The following is an 18,051-nucleotide window of genomic DNA, read 5'->3' as shown; positions in this document are numbered from 1 at the left end:
AGAGACGAGCACGAGGCCAAGGTTGAGGAGGCAAAGCGGCAAATGCAGCAGCAAACGACCGCAAACGACCGCCGCCGCTAATCAAGATCACGGCGGCAAACCGCCACCACCGCCGCTGCAAACAATGGGCACAACCCACGAGAGCGAGCCCGAGGAAACAGCGAAGGAGCCGAGCAGGTGAAGCCAGGAGCAGCAGAGCAGAGCCGGGACCGTGCAGAGGGCAGACTCAATGGCCAAAAATCCGCCACGACCACCAGGAAAGCAAGATACGGGCAATGGTCCAGTCAGAGAAGCGGCGAGCAAGTGACGCCAGCGTCCTCTCACGACCGGACCGGAAACGGAATCTTGTATACAAATAATAATAATAATAATCTAATCAGCTTGTTCTTGTCACGTAACCAACTCGTCCACCAAGTTTTGTCATAAGTCGTCCATAACTTTTTGAGATATCCTGCTACATACCGTTTTGGCCCTCTCTCTCTCTCAATGTTTAATAATCACTTTTTAAAAATTCTCAGATCCAGATCAGGATCTTCATCAAAATATCGAATCAAATCGTCCTTGTCACACACCCAACCACCTAATGCCGTCCGAATCCGTCCACAACTTTTTGAGATATCAGCTCACAAACAAACAAGAAAACAAACTACAGGGGTGGAAACATAATAAACACAACCTCCATCTACCTGTGAGTGTTTCAGGTCAATGAAATTGCTGGTATGCAGAGGTCGCACTCGTGTGATGGGTCAAATGGCCTTCTCTGTGTGTGCTTGTATTATATAACTACACATGTGTTGTACAATTATACTCCTCTTATAAGACTTATTATAATGGTATGAAAGATATTTGTCCTGTGTGGCATCACCTGTGAAAGAAATAAACACTGTATGTTGTGTTACAAGCCAGGTGAACACCGCCAGCACCAAATTAATAACTGTCACATTACTTTCACACCTTATATGTTTCCGACTGCACAACCTCGGGGTACAAGTGTGGTAAGTGCTGTACCGGACAAGGCTCGAGGAAGCAAAGCTCTGGAGGATGTGAGGAGGAGCACGGTGAAGTGAACGATGATGTTCCGTGAGGATTGCCAGTCTCTCCATTGATCTCCTGCACTTGTCCATGTCCACCTTCAGGATCTGTAAGAATACGTGTCCCATAGATCAAATACAATCGGCATGTCGCATCACACGGCCTTCTTTCTTGATGCTGTTGTTTATCAGACTCAAAATCAGAGCCTTTGAGTTGTGATTGGTGCTATCGTTCAAAACTCGTTTTCTTACTGTTCCTTGTTGAGCTACTTCTTCTCAGTGATACACCTGAAATAAATAACTTGCCACATGTGGGTCAACATCTCCAGAATATCAATGCAAATGTAGAATGGGCAGTAGAATGGACCATACTGAAGAGTTCAGTGACTTTCAACGTGGCACCGTCATAGGATGCCACCTTTCCAACAAGTCAGTTTGTCAAATTTCTGCCCTGCTAGAGCTGCCCCGGTCAACTGTAAGTGCTGTTATTGTGAAGTGGAAACGTCTAGGAGCAACAACAGCTCAGCCGTGAAGTGGTAGGCCACACAAGCTCACAGAACGGTCAAATTAGAAACAGAGTCCAAAAGAAAACCCTTCTCTTGATGTTCGCGAAACGTATTGATCAATGTGAGACGAACGGTTGTTATTGTTGATTTCTCTACCAAATAAAACGCAATGTAAGTTAACGTGTGTGTGTGTGTGTACAGATGTCTGTCCCCCCCTTCATAAGGGAAGGATTGAAGGCCAATCTTTTAGCTCGAACGTGTGTTCATTACAGTCTGTTCTTGAGGATAAAACAAACTCGAAAAACATTTTCCATAAAAGAGTGATTATGTCTTCCATTGGAGTTATAGATGGTGGCTTACAAACCGAGCCTCAAGGGCGGTGTACAGAAGCGTTAAAAAACAAACAAACGATAATACAAGGCAGAGGGAGGTGAAATTTGCTGCACATGATGTGCAATGCGTGCAGAGTAAAACGAGTGTTCATTTACATCTGTATGATATCTCATAAATAATGAAGTTATAAGCACACCTGACACTAAGCCGAGGCTTCAGACTTTGACACGCTCACGAGGCTGCACCGTCGAATAAACTGTTCCAACCGGTCATATTTGACAGCTTTTTGCTGGTAATTAATATTATGAGAAATGTTTAACTGATGTATTTGTTATTCTTCTTTAACAGCCACAATCATTCCCAACTTGTGGGGTCGGCCATGGGTAACAATTCTAAGCCGAAGCTTTGTTGGAATCCGCTGGCAAGGCCTAGTGTTAGACTGTGGCAGGAATGTGTAATTCATCTCACATGCCAGTAATAACTCGTCTACTCTTTGCGAAAGACACCTTGGAACCTTTCCCATTCACTAGCAAATGCCAGCAGATGGGACATCCGGCTTAATGTCCATATGAGGAATGGCACACATATTGATGCCTCACCCTAGCTGCGAAACATCATGATGACAACTTATAGCTGGGTCATGATTCAAACCCAGGATAGACAGCTCAAAGGTGAGAGTACATACAGTGCCTTCAGAAAGTATTCACCCCCTTGACTTTTTTCACATTTTGTTGTGTTACAGCCTGAATTAAAAATGGATTAAATAGACGTTTTTTTTGTCACTGATCTACACCATAATGTCAACGTGGCATTTTTTTTTTTTAGAAAGTTTTACAAAAATAATTTAAAATGAAATACAGAAATATCTCATTTACGTAAGTATTGAAATCCATGAGTCAATACTTAGTAGAAGCGCATTTGGCAGCAATTACAGCTTCGCGTCTTCTTGGGTATGTCTGTATCAGCTTTGCACATCTGGATTTGGGGAGTTTCTCCCATTCTTCCTTGCAGATTTTTTTTTTTTTTTTTTTTGTATACTGAATCGAGGCTCGTGAAAGAGCTGACTTTGTCAAATTGATTGTCAAATTGATGTCAAATGAGCTGATTTGCTCAAACTTTGTCAAGTTGGATGGGGAGCGTCGGTAAACAGCAAATTCAAGTCTTTCCACGGATTCTCAAAGGGATTCAAGTTTCGGCTTTGGCTGGACCACTCAAGGACTTTCTCATTCTTCTTCTGAAGCCATTCCAGTGTTTATTTGGCTGTATGCTTGGGGTGATTGTCCTGTTGGAAGGTAAATCTTCACCACAGTCTTTTGCACTCGGAAGCAGGTTCTCTTCAAGGATTTGCCTGTATTTGGCTCCATTTATTGTTCCCTCTAACTTACAAGTCCCCCAGTCCCTGCTGCTGAAAAGCATCCCCATAGCATGATGCTGCTACCACCATGCTTTATGGTAGGGATGGTGTTAGATGAGTGATGAGCTGTGCTCAGTTTCTGCCAGCGCTTTGCATTCAGGCCAAAGAGTTACATTTTCGTCTCATCAGACCACAGAATATTTTGTCTCATGCTCTGAGTCTTTCACGTGCCTTTTTGCAAACTCCAGGCCTGCTGTCATGTGCCTTTTTCTCAAGAGTGGATTCCTGATTTCTCAAGAGACTGTCAATTTTGTGCAGAGACTGTTGCCCTTCCGGCAGGTTCTCCCATGTCAGCCAAGGAACTCTGTAGTTCTGTCAGTGGTCATTGGGGTCTTGGTCACAAAATAATATCATTACAAAATAATATAATTAATAACAATATTAAAGCATCGCAGGCTAAGCGAGTGTGAAAATGTGGAATTAAGGTGAAATGGACTCTGAATACAGATGTAACTCAACTATGTACGGTTGGCCTGAAATATACAAATTTTATTGTGCAGTACTTAACAATAATTAACCAGTCATTGCATCTGTATATGCTCCATCATAAAAATACAATATATCTGGGAAGGGCTGGGATCTGGGATCTGGGAAGGATCCCAAGTCTCATTATGCAAATGTGTATCGTATAGCGCCACCTGGTGGAAACCGTTATTACAAGTCATAAAAAAATATCGCCATTGACATCACAAAAGTGATAATTAATCTGTCCATAATTACGGATTATTTGCTAGTATTGATAAAACTTGAATGTTCTGATAGTTTAAGCAAGCAGGACAAGATAATCACTCTTTTTGGAAGAACTGGCCAATAATGGAGCTAACTCAACTCCTATATGAACAATTTATTTCTCCAATGCAGCAATATTTCTCACTGTGAGTGTCTCAGGTCAAACCTGACAATTGTCTATCTATCACATCGTTGAAATCCTTACGATACTTTCCAGCAGGCATTCACCTGCCAACCTACTGTACTGTGTCCACACGGTCCATGTCACATCGTCCCTTCAATAAATCCCTCCAATCCAAAATTATTGAGCAGCAAACAGGAAGCCAGAGGAATGTTTCAAACGAAATGAACTGACAAGCACAAATTGGTACATCCACAACTAGAATGACACTCGGTGGAGAGCCAGGTTGAACAGTTTACGTTTTGTATCCCACAACTTTTTGAAATATCTTGCTATATATCGTTTTTGGCCCTATCACTAAACAGTGAAGAATCACTTGCAAATTTTAAAAATTATCGTATCCAGATCCGGATTCCGATGTTCACCAAAATCTTACCTGTCACATACCCAACTCATCTACCAAGTTTTGTCATTAGTCGTCCACCACTTTTTGAAATATCTTGCCATATGTCGTTTTGGTCCTATTGCTATAGTGAGGAATCACATACAAATTCTCTGATCGAGATCCGGATTCGAATTTTCACCAAACTTGAATCAACTTTTCCTTGTCACATACCCAACCTGTCCACCAAGTTTCGTCCAAATCCGTCCACAACTTTTTGAGATACAGTCGTAGCCAAAAATATTGGCATCCTTGCACGTTTTTCAAACAATGCACCATTTCTTCCAGAAAATTGTTGAAATTAAAAATATATTTTGGTATCCACATATTTTTCATTTTTCATATTTTTCATTTCTTTGGTGTGCAGTAGAACAAAACAAAACTAGAACAGCACTCTTCGACATCACGACGTCGACTGATATGCCTCCGCCCACATTATTACATCTTTATAATACTTGTATCAAGTTTGATATAAATCCATTCAGCTGTGCCGTAGTTAGCACATTTTTGCCTGACATGACCACTGACCTTTGACCCCAAAATGTAATCAGTTCATATTTACATCATTATACATACCTGTACCAAGTTTATTTTTAAATCTCTTCAGTTGTTCACAAGTTCTCAAATTTTTACCAGAGATGACCTCTGACCTTTGGCCTTTGACCACGGGACCCCCAAATTCTAATCATTTAATCTTTACATCATTATACATACCCGTACCAAATTTGAATTATATCACTTCAGCTGTTGTCAAGTTATAGACATATTACAGATTTGACCTTTGACCCCAAAATCTTATCACTTAATCTTTACAATATTATACATACCTGTACCAAGTTTGAATGAAATCACTTCAGCCATTTTCAAGTTATAGAGCTATTACAGATTTGACTTTTTACCTTTGCCCCAAAATCTCATAAATTAATCTATACGTCATTATACATATAAACCTGTACTAAGTTTGAATTGGATCACTTCAGCCGTTCTCAAGTTACAGACCTATTGCAGACTTTGAACTTTTACCTCTTGACACCAAAATCGAATCAGTTCATCTTTAAATCATTCTACATCAGTGTACCAAATTTGGTCAGAATCCCATTACTGGTTCACAAGTTATTATGGTAACAGTATTTTTACCTAACATGACCTCTGTCTGACCTTTGTCCTTTTGACCTATTGACCCCAAACTATAAATCAGTTCATCGTTACCTCATTATACATACCTGTGCCAAGTTTGACTCGGATCCCTTTAGCTGTTCTCAAGTTATTGCGGTAATGAAAACCTATCATGGACAGACGGACGGACGGACAGCCGGACAGACAACCTGAAAACATAATGTCTCCGACGACTTCGTCGGCGGAGGCATAAAAAGGAGCCATTCTGCTGTTTTGTGTAACTGTATGCACCACAATGAGCATGGAGAAAAGAAAGCCAGATAATTGTCTGAGGAAGTCTATATCGTTTTTTGACCTATCTCTCAATGGTGAAGAACAGGGCATCGAGAGGAGGGGGGGGGGGGGGGTGGGGGGGGGGGGCAGGAGAGGATGCTTCCTTCTTGCCCTGGGTCCGTTGAGGGGCCCGAGCTTCTCCTGTAATTTTTTTTACAGCAAAGCCCCTAGGGCAAAGCCTTCTCGAACAGTGTTTGTCCATCCGTATGTATGTATGTATGTCTCCTCAAACGTATACTAATCAGAGCTGAGGATCTGGTCACTTTACAGGGTGATGTGATTACGTCTGATGTCGTTACGGCGATACGGTGGCTGACTCCGCACACCGCCATTTTGATTCCAATTTCGTTCAGGCCAAACATATCATCGAACCTGTCATATATCACAATCGCCATGCTCTACCTTTACGTTTTTCATTCAGTGTGAAACACAAATAAACCAATTGTTTAAATGACCATCAAATATTGAAAGCATAAGCGTTACGGGTCTTCAAACGATACAGTACTTATAGGCCTTAGGCTTCATGCCTTCATGGCTCACCTTCAGGCCTCTTCGGACAAATTAGCCCAGGTTTCTTAATATAATAGTATCGTTTATGTAATAATTATAATAGCGTTAATACTAATAGTATAGTAAATATAATCATAACACTGCAATCCCTTTGTCATTATTGCAAAGTTCCTCGATTATTAAAGTGGTGTATGGTTGGTTCATTGTTGACTCGAAATATAGAATAAACTAGTGTCTCAATGCAAAAATAATTTAATACTTACATTATTTGCTACCTGGTATCTCCACCCAGGTCATACTACTGTATTGTTATGTCGGTTGGGTAGGGCATATATAGATCCAGGTAGATCTGCATAGGTATCATGCTTCGGCTGTCGTGATAGGAAACCTCACCTGTAATAAGTTCTGTTTAGGCGGTTTGTTCGGATTAAGGTGTATCTTCGCCCCCATTACGAGGAATGGGGCATGATAAATAGTTCTAGGGATTAGGCTAACTCCCCAGTATGACAAACCTGTGATCTATCCAGTGTCCCGTATGGCAATGCACTCTTATACATTAGCTAGGCCCAATAGTGCACCCCATTAATTAAATTCCCCCCCCCCCCCCCACCGCCCCCCCTCACAATGACTGACAGGAGTAACAAACAGGAAGCGATGGCACACTACGGTGCCATGGCAAGCAGACATCGACCAGGCAGGCAATAGCCACGCCCAGAAGGACTCGTGATTGGCAAGGGGGAAGGGCGAGCAAAGAGCAGGTCACCGATTGGCAGAGTAGGGAAGGACGTGTGATTGGTCAGGGAAGGGACAGAAAGCTTCCCCGTGATTGGGGGTAAGGAAGGTGAAGGAGTGACACACTGATTGGTCACCGACCGATGACACCACGTCCAATCAGTGCGGAAGGCGCAAAACCACTACCTAGAAGTAGGTCGCTGATTGGAGGAGAAGCGCCGGGGACGTGTAAAGGCGCGAAAGGTCACAAGGAAAGGAGGCACTGATTGGCAGAGGAAGAGAGCTGACGTCAGATGACGAGCAGCAAAACAACTGGCTCGCCGGCATTTTAGCCCTTCTCGTATTGGCTTCCTTCCTGTGCGGACCTCTTCTGCCCTCACTTCTCGTTCCCGTTTGGCCCTTGGTTATTGAGCACGACGATCATCCTCCCCTGTTGTTCGTGCTCCTGGTGCCTGCGTGCTGTGCTGTGTGGCGCGGGACGGACCGTGCAGCAAGGGGTGTTCGCACCAACGCCGGAGCGGTTCGCGCCAACCGGAGCGTGGTCGGACGACTGCGCTTGGAGCCGACCATCCCGGACAATTCCTGACGACCACATCCAGACAGATAAGCACAAACGTGCACACAACGGTTTCTTCGATTCATTCTTCCCCTGTGCTTGTATTCGAAGTGAGGTGTGCGGGATCCCGATTTAGGAGCATTATTCATTTATCGTCGGGTGCATTGTTCTCGGGTTCCGTAAAATAAATCGTTTATTTTTGTACATTTTATCTCTGCGTCGGATTGAATTGATTTTCAGGGTGAAGACATTGTCGAACCGTCAGGTGAGCCGCGGCATTCTCACCCAAACCACCCTGCTCGTGTATGATCCGCCATTGAATTGGAAACGCGTCATTAAGCTCGATTAGCTATCCGTGGACGCTCTGTCTTCATAGAGTCGTCCACAGGACACTATCCTCTTCAACTAAAGTATCAAAAAGCCCGTCTACGCCAAAGTTAGACTTTCAGTCTTGTTTTAAACAGTATAGTGAAACCCCTCAGCGGCTCATCCTCATTTCCTCATCATTACATTTAAACCTAGAAGCCGATTTTGCTTTTCTTGCCGGAAACAAAACAACATTTACCGCTGTTAATGGTACAGTTTCAAACTTTACAGAAAATGGTTATTAACCAGAAATGTGTGTTACAGAGAAATGGGTTTGTATCCCCTTTGTCCAAAAAAATTATTCACCATCTTCTCACATATTTTTTTTTCCAATCTTATGGAGAAATTGTGTTCAACTGTCGAGGGTGCGAATTCACTCGATCAGTCGAAAAACCCAAGCATTCGATAGGGTTCCACGCAAAGTATTGACATGGGCATTGAGGAAGTTAGGAGTGGAGGAATGGTTGATCAGAGTAGTGATGGCAATGTACAAAAGCGTGCGCACAGCTGTAAGGACGAAGGAGGACGGGAACAGTGGTGAGTTTGAGGTGAAGGTGGGAGTGCATCAGGGGTCGGTACTAAGTCCACTACTATTTGTAGCTGTGATGGAGGTGCTGGCTCAGAACGTAAAGGAGGGTTTACCGTGGGAGTTGTTGTATGCAGATGATCTGGTGTCGATTGCGGAAAGTATGGATGGACTGAAGGAAAAGATGAACAAGTGGAAGGAATGCATGGAGACAAAAGGTCTGAAGGTGAATATCGGAAAGACGAAGGTGATGGCAAGTGGTAAAGCATGTGGTGAGGTGGAAAGAACTGGGAAGTGGCCGTGTGCTGTGTGCAGGAAGGGTGTCGGAGTGAACTCCATTCAATGTACAATGTGCACTGAGTGGGTTCATCAAAAATGTAGTGGTCTGAGAGGGTCATTAACCAGTGTGGCAGCTACATTCAAATGTAAGGTGTGCACAGAGGGAGCTGCAGATGGAGGAAATGTTGAGTTGGATCTTGGAGACGGCATGAAGCTGGAAGGTGTGAAAACATTTTGCTACCTCGGAGACATGCTGAATGGAGAAGGTGGATCAGACTCGGCAACGGTTGCTAGAGTGAGATGTGCATGGAAGAAGTTTCGGGAACTGAGTGGCGTGCTGATGAGGAGGGGAGTGTCGTTGAAGCTGAAGGGAAAGGTGTATGCTGCATGTGTGAGAAGTGTTATGATTTATGGGAGCGAGACATGGGTAATGAACGTAGAGCAGCAACGAAGGTTGGAAAGGGTGGAAATGCGAATGGTTCGATGGATGTGCGGAGTATCGTTGAGAGAGAGGAAGACAAATGATGAATTGTGAAAGATGATGGGAATAGAGCCTGTGATTGATGCTGTGAAGAGGAACAGGTTGAGATGGTTTGGTCATGTGTTGAGGAAGGATGAAAGTGACTGGTTGAGAAGAGTGATGGAAATGAATGTAGAAGGAAGTAGAGGACGGGGAAGACCGAGAAAGACTTGGCTAAAGATGGTGGAAGAAGAAATGCGGGCAAGGGGGTTAACAAGGAGAGATGCAGAAAATAGGGCAAAATGGAGAAGATTGTCATGGGGACCGCAAGGCTAACCCCCGCTCTATCAGGGAAAATGGCCTTTAAAATGCATGTTGTTTGTTTGTCGTCCAAAAGTCCCGCTATCTCATTTATTTTCGATCATACGGCTAAATAGAAGTGACCATTTGTTTTTGTTAAAGTTTTTTGTTTTTCATTAAAGAAAGTTACTTAAAAAGTAATAAAAGAGAGAAAGGGTGGGGGTGGTGGCCCCGAGGTTGTTTTCCTCGGGGCCCGTGCTGGCTCTCGATGCTCCTGGTGAAGAATCACTTAAAAAATTCTCGGATCTCGACCTTCACCAAAATGTAATCATTTCGTCGGTGTCAAACATTCAACCTCTCCAACAAATTTTGTCAAAATCTGTCCACAACGTTTTGAGATATCCTATTCACAAACAGACAAACAAACAGGCAGGGGTGAAAACACAACTTCCATCCACCTTCGTTGGCGGAGATTAATCAACGCTTGAGAATCTCTTAATGTCGTTGTTTCTTAAGCTCAATCAACACTTCATCCCCTCAACCAATATATACACCGAAACACCTTAAACTATCATATAAGTACTCTAAATTGTGGAATAAGTAAGAAAGCAAGGTGAACAATAGTGTGCAAAACTTCCATAGTGTTTTGTAACGGAATATTCAATGACGAGGAAAAGCATGCTCTGTGTTCACACAAGACAAACCTCTGTTCGTTGACGAAGGTTTTTGTGACGACGTTGAAATGTCTCCTGCATCACAATCCTCACAAGGTTTGACATCAACCCAGGTATCCTGCTCATGCATGTCCTCCTTCTCTATCTCACTCAGGTCAATAATCTCAGACTCATGTTCCTCCAATCGCATACAGGTTGCCTCGGTACTCTCCTCACATTCTTCTCTACATTCATCCTCTTTTTGAGAGTCATCATTGCTAAGAGCATTTGATTGTTCAGTTCCTCCCTCCATTTCTTGGTGTTTTTCTATCCGCAGCATTCTCCATTTGCCATCTCCATTTATTTCTCTCTCATCCCCTACTACAGTTTGCTCCTTCTTTTGTTCATCCTCTAACACTTCCTCCACCCTTGAGACATCTTGCTTCTCCACCATATTTATTATTTCCTCATCCTCACTGTTTGGATCTTCTTTTCGCTGAATTATACTCGTCTCCTTCCTATTGTCCCTTTCCAAAGCATCTATTTGTTCATTATCAATTGTCTTACTTTTACCCTCATCTTCCTTCTCCACAACCCTCGTGTATAAAATATTTTCATCATTCTCCTGGTGCAGCAAAGTGGAGACAGTGCAATTATGGTCACTGTCATTATTACAGGTGGTACTTTCATCTAATGTCAAGCTCTGTGCCTCACACTTTATCCCAACCACCATGTCATCCTTAATTTCTTTCTTCTCTCCACCTTTCTGCAAGTTGCATTCTCTGAATCTTAGATCTTCAGCACATTCAAGGGACTGTCCATCAGCCTCAGCTCCATATCCCAGGGCTTTCGTACCATGCCTCTCCTGGTACGCTTTTACGATCAATTCAAGCTGTCGGATCTTCTCATCCTGCATAAGAAACAAATTGAGGAATTAATATTAGAGTGGAGGAAGGTATGATGAGAATCGACAAAATATCCATAACCATGTTGTGCATGAATCTCAAACTAATTAATTATATTTAATATGCATATGTGGGAAAATTACGCGTGCCCATATTGGGGATCGAACCCAGGCCTCTGGTGAACCGTACCGTTCGAACAACTGCAATTTATATTTGTACCTTAATTAATGAGCTACAGATTGGAATCTGGGTTTGAAGTTTCATGGTTAATGGCAGACTTACTATCATAAAGGACACACCTGCTTCTCCTTTGCTTGAAAGAGCTGCTCCACCAAGCAATTCAGCTTCTGCAGGTCCTCTGTGTGTGAGAAAGGAATGGGAAGCAAAAGGAAAACCATTGCGTTAGATAAAGGGGTTACAAACAACTTGGGGAAATAAGGCCTCTGTACAAACTGGATGCTCAAAGAGGGACTGAGATGATGAGGTGGGAGTAAAGAGTTGTGGATTGGGCAAGAGTAGACATAGGTAAGTGTGATTAAACAATTTATGGGATTATTGCGAAGTTTGAAAATGTTGGATTGTAATATGAGAAAGACCATATTACAGAAAAAGAACAGAAATACAACACTTGATTCGAGCTTCATTACCTCACATGCACTAAGTGAAAAGGAGGGTTAAACAATTGGTTCACTTTGTCTGCCTGTCTGCAGACGCCCGTTTATGATCGAGGAACAACTTAATTTCAACTGACTTGTATATTTTGATCACCGTAGAACACTAATCGGAACACAAACCTGCAGTTTAGCAGTACTTTGTCTCTGAATTTGTCAAATTGTACGGAATCTCGCCCCGATCGCACACGCGCAAAGGGGAGTGACATTTTATGTGTTGTACTCTGTCTGCATGTCTGACAGTCAAATAAAACTGAAAATCATTCCAAACAAGAAACTTACTATTTTTTAGGGATGGCACAAAGGACACATACAGGCACGAAGAACGAATATAACGTGTTAGATGAGGTGGTGTAAAAGAAGCTGCATCAATGGCGGTAAACTTCCGAATTTTTTTTTTCTATGACTTTTAAAATCTTTATTTTATTTCAATTGAATTACATACTTGAACACTGCAGAACACAAATCACCTTCTTGGTAGTTTCAAAAATCTTCAATTTAGCAGTACTTGGACAAAATATTACATCATTTTACGTCAACTTGACCAAACAAATTTGCCACTTGCTCTATGAGCATTGGGGAATATCGAGATTTAGATAAAATGGCGGCTCGTAGGAAATATTGATCGTGCTTGGAAATGCAATAAGTAAGAATTTAAAAGACCTTTCCCATGTTCTTTTTTGCAAGACTGCACAGGGTAAGGTGTTCTATGACCTCTCTCGTTTATTTATTTATTTAAGCACTGGTGCGGATTGCTCTCCGTCATATGTGGAAGCCATGCACACCTCTGGATTAGATTCTTACATGACATTTTAAACAGCACTTTGTCACATGGATTAAAGAGTTGCCATTCTGTTAATTGACCTTGATGGATGGTATCAATTGCTTTGAATCTGGTAGACAATCACAAAATAATGTTGCAGCGCATTAGGAGACTGTGTGAGGGGATCAGGTCAACACGTGATAAGACATGGAAGCAGAGGTCTAGGTTATGTTAGAAATGCAATAAAAGCATATCCATTGTGCTAATCAGGAAGACTACAGCCGAGACACATGCTTGTCATTCAGAGCTGTATCCACAAATGGAAGGGGAAAAAAAAAATCATGATTGTGATACTCAGGTGTGTTTGGAGCGTTCTCTGAACTCTCAAAGAAACTTGCAAGTTTTTATTTGGGCTCTCTCTTTCATCATCATCATATTTCGCCAAATCCCACACAGGGATGTCCAGCCACCCATTCCTTCTTGTCAAATGCAGACTGCCACAACTGTTGTGCCTGTGTCTTGCAGTCTATCTCAAGCCGATGTACCGAGTTGCTGCGGGGGTGGCCTCGGAGCTGTTTCCAATCCAGGCCAGGGTTGATTCCTCCACGAATCTCGATGCTTAATTTGAGGGCAAATTGTGCGTGTGTGTTGCCTGGAAGTCTCTGAGCGTGCCCATAAAGGGAGTGGCGCCTATGCAAAATGGTGTTGCGGATGTCATTGAGTGCTTTGTGGTATTGTCTTGTTGGTGACAAAGTCAAACCATTGGAAAGTCAATCCAAGGATGCGATGCTGACCCCTTCATGTGAAAGGCCTGGAGATTTCGCACATCCTCTACAAGCAACATCCAGGTTTCGGACCCATATAGGAGCACTGGCAATATACAGGTGGTTTATACTCTGAGTTTTATTGATAGACTAAGTCGTTTATTCTGCCACACACGGTTCAGCTGACCAGAAGTTGATGAGGTGCGGCCCACAAGTCGGCGAATGTCTGGTGAAGAGTAACCTGTTTAGTCGATATTACATCCAAGGTGCCTGAACCTCTCCGTTTCTGCAATGGTCTGGCTGGCAACGATGACTGGTGTCGGAGGGCCTATGTTCTGAACCTAGGTTTTTGTCCAGGAATGTGCATTCCTATTTTTCTGGCCTCTTTCTCAAACCTTTGCAGCAACGTTGGCCATTGGTCGGACTTTCGTAGGAACAAGTTCGCATCATCAGTGTAGTCCAGATCCGTAAAGAGTGCAACACCAACAGTTAGTCCAAGGGATCCCTGACACCGTCCCAGGATCCCAGTCGATGGCACAACAGAATAGAGCTGGAGCGAAGATGCAGCCTTGGCTGCAGTGGTGTGGAAATATCCAAAGACGTCACTTCCAATGCATACCGTTAACATGGTGCCTTCATGCAGGTCCCGGATGAGATGGAGAAAAAATGTAGGTGTCACCGGCTGCTTCCAGGGCCTTTCACAGAGGGATCCAATCCACTGAGTCAAAGGCAGCCTTGATGTCAATGTAGGCAACGTTAAGCGGTCTTGCAAACTCATGGTGGAGCTCAGACAAAAGCCTGAGAGCGAGCACCGCACCCATGGTAGACCTTCCCTTCGTGAAGCCAGACTGCTGTGGGCAGCATCAATGAGTGAGTATTGGTTCCAGGCAAGTTAGTAAATCATGACTAAACACCTAACCAGGGACCGACAACAGTGTACGAGGTCGATAACTGCGACATTGATTGTGGAATCTCTTCCATATGAAAGAGTTCATGGAGGGCCAAGCTGATCGGCACCTCTGCACACTTGATTAGCTCCGTGGGAATGCTGTCTAACCCCATGGCACGGCAATCCCAAAGCTTCCTGATAGCATGACGTACCTCGACCAGAGTGGGGGCATCCGAGGAGATGTCCAGTGTTGGAGTGGCAGCTGTTACCTGTGTGGAAAAATCAGAAAATGGAGTTTCAGGCAGATGATTGAGCACGGTGTCGTAGTGATCACGCCAGCAGACCAGCATTTCTTCCGTCATCTTACATGGAGTGCTGTCGCTCCTTGTGACTAGGGTGTCCACCTTGGAGTGCCATGCATCTGCTTAATTGCCCAATATGTTGAACACAAGATGTTATTTAGAAGCCCTTATTCAGTTTTATCTGCCAATTTACAATAAAAGTATTCAAGATCTTCCTTGCTCTTAGCTTTAAAGACACCTTTGAGTGTCCGCAGCTCTCGCCAATCATTATGAAGACCGGCATCACGCTTCATGTCCAAGACATTCACGGTGCCAGTGGTGAGCCAAGGATGTCTCTGATGTCTACACAGACTGTGTCTATGGTGGCAGAGAGAATAGCTGATCGTATGGAGTACCAGGTGGACTCTGGGTCATCTTGAAGCGATCCGGGTGCATAGGATTTGTTGCTGATGGCAATATTTTAGCGGGCAGCGATGTTAGTGTCATCCAGAAACAATTCAACATCAAACCTAACCTCTTTGATGGCGACTTTGGTGGCCGGCAACTGGCGTGGAGTTCTCGATTTTAATGTCAATGTGTGTGCCGTCCCTCAGATGTGCATTACATTGGCATCCTGTTTGCTGACAATAGTTGGTGGACGTTAAAGATCCCATGTTGTCCTTCATGAAGAGTAGACCAGCTAACGCCGTCACCAAGAATAAATTCCAAACTCCCGCCATGACCTACAGAGGGCATTGCATGACTACAGAGGGTCATGCCCTCAGCCAATGATGCTACCACACAGCCTTGCGCTGCATATGAAAGAAGAACCATGCTGAGTATGGTTGATGGGAGAAGAGGAAGAGGCAGAACTTGTATACGCGCTAGGGATGAGATAAAGGCCTCAACCAAGTTGTCTCTACCAGAGTTTCAGGAAGCAGTGCAAGATAGGGATGTTTGGAGAAATCTGATCATCGAAGTCACCGGAAGACACGACTTGACCGAACTGGATGACTAGATGACCAAATGATCTGATCGTGATCGGTTGTCCCAACTTGTGGGCTACTGATAAATCCCAATGCCCTTGTCTTCATGGGATGTTGGCACATTTGAGGCTTAGATCGCTGCTTCCATTGGAGTGAGCCTTAGTTCACTATATAACGACAAAGAAAGATCTCCACACGGAAATGTCGCGGACCACGACTCAAACGTGCAGCGGTCACATGGATAGGTAAACGTTGAAATAAACGAGAGAAAGACAGAAGACAAGACAGGCGAAAAGATAACATAGAAAAACCGAAAAGTGGTCAGGGCATACCTGCAGTGGGAGGTAATCCATACGTTTTCATCCGTGTGATTCCCAGGACTGCACGGAGCTCGTCCAGCTCACGGTCTTTGTGGCTTAAACTCTCCCTTAGCTCAGCGAGCTCTGACTGCGATTCAGGACAGGAGTGAAACAATCACCCAGCACACTGAACATACCATCTCACAATGTCTTAATACACCACTGCACTCACACTACCTCACTCTCCTCATCCCACTGTACTCACACTGCCTCGATCAATCTCCTCATCCCACTGTACTCACACTCCCTCGATCAATCTCCTCATCCCACAGCACTCACACTCCCTCGATCACTCTCCTCATCCCACTGTACTCACACTCCCTCGATCACTCTCCTCATCCCACAGTACTCACACTCCCTCGATCAATCTCCTCATCCCAACTGTACTCACTCCCTCGATCACTCTCCTCATCCCACAGCACTCACACTCCCTCGATCACTCTCATCATCCCACAGAACTCACACTCCCTCGATCACTCTCCTCATCCCACTGTACTCACACTCCCTCGATCACTCTCCTCATCCCACTGTACTCACACTCCCTCGATCACTCTCCTCATCCCACTGTACTCACACTCCCTCAATCACTCTCCTCATCCCACTGCACCCACACTCCCTCACCCTCCTCATCCCACTGTACTCACACTCCGTCACTCTCCTCATCCCACTGCACCCACACTCCCTCACCCTCCTCATCCCACTGTACTCACACTCCGTCACTCTCCTCATCCCACTGCACTCACACTCCCTCGCCCTCCTCATCCCACTCCACTCACACTCCCTCACCCTCCTCATCCCACTGTACTCACACTCCGTCACTCTCCTCATCCCACAACACTCACACTCCCTCACCCTCCTCATCCCACTGTACTCACACTCCGTCACTCTCCTCATCCCACTGCACTCACACTCCCTCGCCCTCCTCATCCCACTGTACTCACACTCCGTCACTCTCCTCATCCCACTGCACTCACACTCCCTCGCCCTCCTCATCCCACTGCACTCACACTCCCTCACCCTCCTCATCCCACTGTACTCACACTCCGTCACTCTCCTCATCGCACTGTACTCACACTCCCTCGCCCTCCTCATCCCACTGCACTCACACTCCCTCACTCTCCTCATCTCACTGCACTCACACTCCCTCACCCTCCTCATCCCACTATACTCACACTCCGTCACTCTCCTCATCCCACTGCACTCACTCCCTCACCCTCCTCATCCCACTGTACTCACACTCCGTCACTCTCCTCATCCCACTACACTCATACTGCCTCACTCTCCTCAGCCCACAGCAGTCACACCCCTCACTCTCCTCATCCCACTGTACTCACACTCCGTCACTCTCCTCATCCCACTGCACTCACACTCCGTCACTCTCCTCATCCCACTGTACTCACACTCCGTCACCCTCCTCATCCCACTGTACTCACACTCCGTCACTCTCCTCGTCCCACTGCACTCACACTCCGTCACTCTCCTCATCCCACTGTACTCACACTCCCTCACTCTCGTCATCCCACAGCAGTCACACTCCCACACACTCCCAAACACAATCACATGGTCTCAGATAACGCGAATATTAATATTTAATTAAAACGAATGCAACACAATGAGAAACATTCATTTGATCACGTGATTCCGAACTAACGTGACGTGAAGCTTGCAGAACGAGATTTACCGTTAACCAGGAACGATTTTAAACAACTAATGATTTAAACAACAAAAGACGTTTCGTGTTGTTGCTGTTTTGTTATTGTTGATGGTGCTGTTAATGTTGCAGGCTCACTCACCTTTGTACCTTCGAGCAAATTTTCAAACTTGACCTTGGAATCTCGAAGTTCATCAACTTTTCGTGATAAATCCACCATGTGCTGGAGAAGTTTCTGCAGAAACAACAAAACAACAACAAACAGAGTCAAAGACAAACGTCGATGTCCACTTGGTACTCACTGTACGCTGGCAGAGACCACGTGATGCATTTTTGGACTAATCCTCGGTTACCTTGCAGAGGGTTGAACCACCT

At 44.5% G+C, this 18,051-nt stretch overlaps 1 protein-coding gene across 14 annotated transcripts in view; it reads right to left on the bottom strand.

Moving 5' to 3' along the window:
• Positions 1 to 18,051, bottom strand: part of LOC137418692 (liprin-beta-1) — a 101,605-nt gene that overhangs the window by 39,444 nt on the left and 44,110 nt on the right. For 9 of the 14 annotated variants that reach the window (XR_013624261.1, XM_068104785.2, XM_078783048.1 and 6 more), the window contains exons 6-11: positions 17,819 to 17,911; positions 15,999 to 16,113; positions 14,612 to 14,668; positions 11,612 to 11,670; positions 10,459 to 11,317; positions 955 to 1,139 (exon numbers count right to left, since the gene is read on the bottom strand). Coding sequence is in view for 13 of the 14 variants with exons in the window: in XM_068104785.2 (XP_067960886.2) it covers positions 955 to 1,139; positions 10,459 to 11,317; positions 11,612 to 11,670; positions 14,612 to 14,668; positions 15,999 to 16,113; positions 17,819 to 17,911 (1,368 nt within the window). In the remaining variant the exon portion in view is untranslated. The remainder of the gene's footprint in view (positions 1 to 954; positions 1,140 to 10,458; positions 11,318 to 11,611; positions 11,671 to 14,611; positions 14,669 to 15,998; positions 16,114 to 17,818; positions 17,912 to 18,051) is intronic. The other 5 variants (XM_078783043.1, XM_078783049.1, XM_078783047.1 and 2 more) reach the window with 3 other exon arrangements.

Source organism: Myxine glutinosa, chromosome 8 (assembly GCF_964187855.1).
Source record: "Myxine glutinosa chromosome 8, kmMyxGlut1.1, whole genome shotgun sequence".
Classification (NCBI taxonomy): domain Eukaryota; kingdom Metazoa; phylum Chordata; class Myxini; order Myxiniformes; family Myxinidae; genus Myxine; species Myxine glutinosa.
The sequence above is the reverse complement of the archived record's forward strand: the minus strand, read 5'-3'. Positions and strand labels throughout refer to the sequence as shown.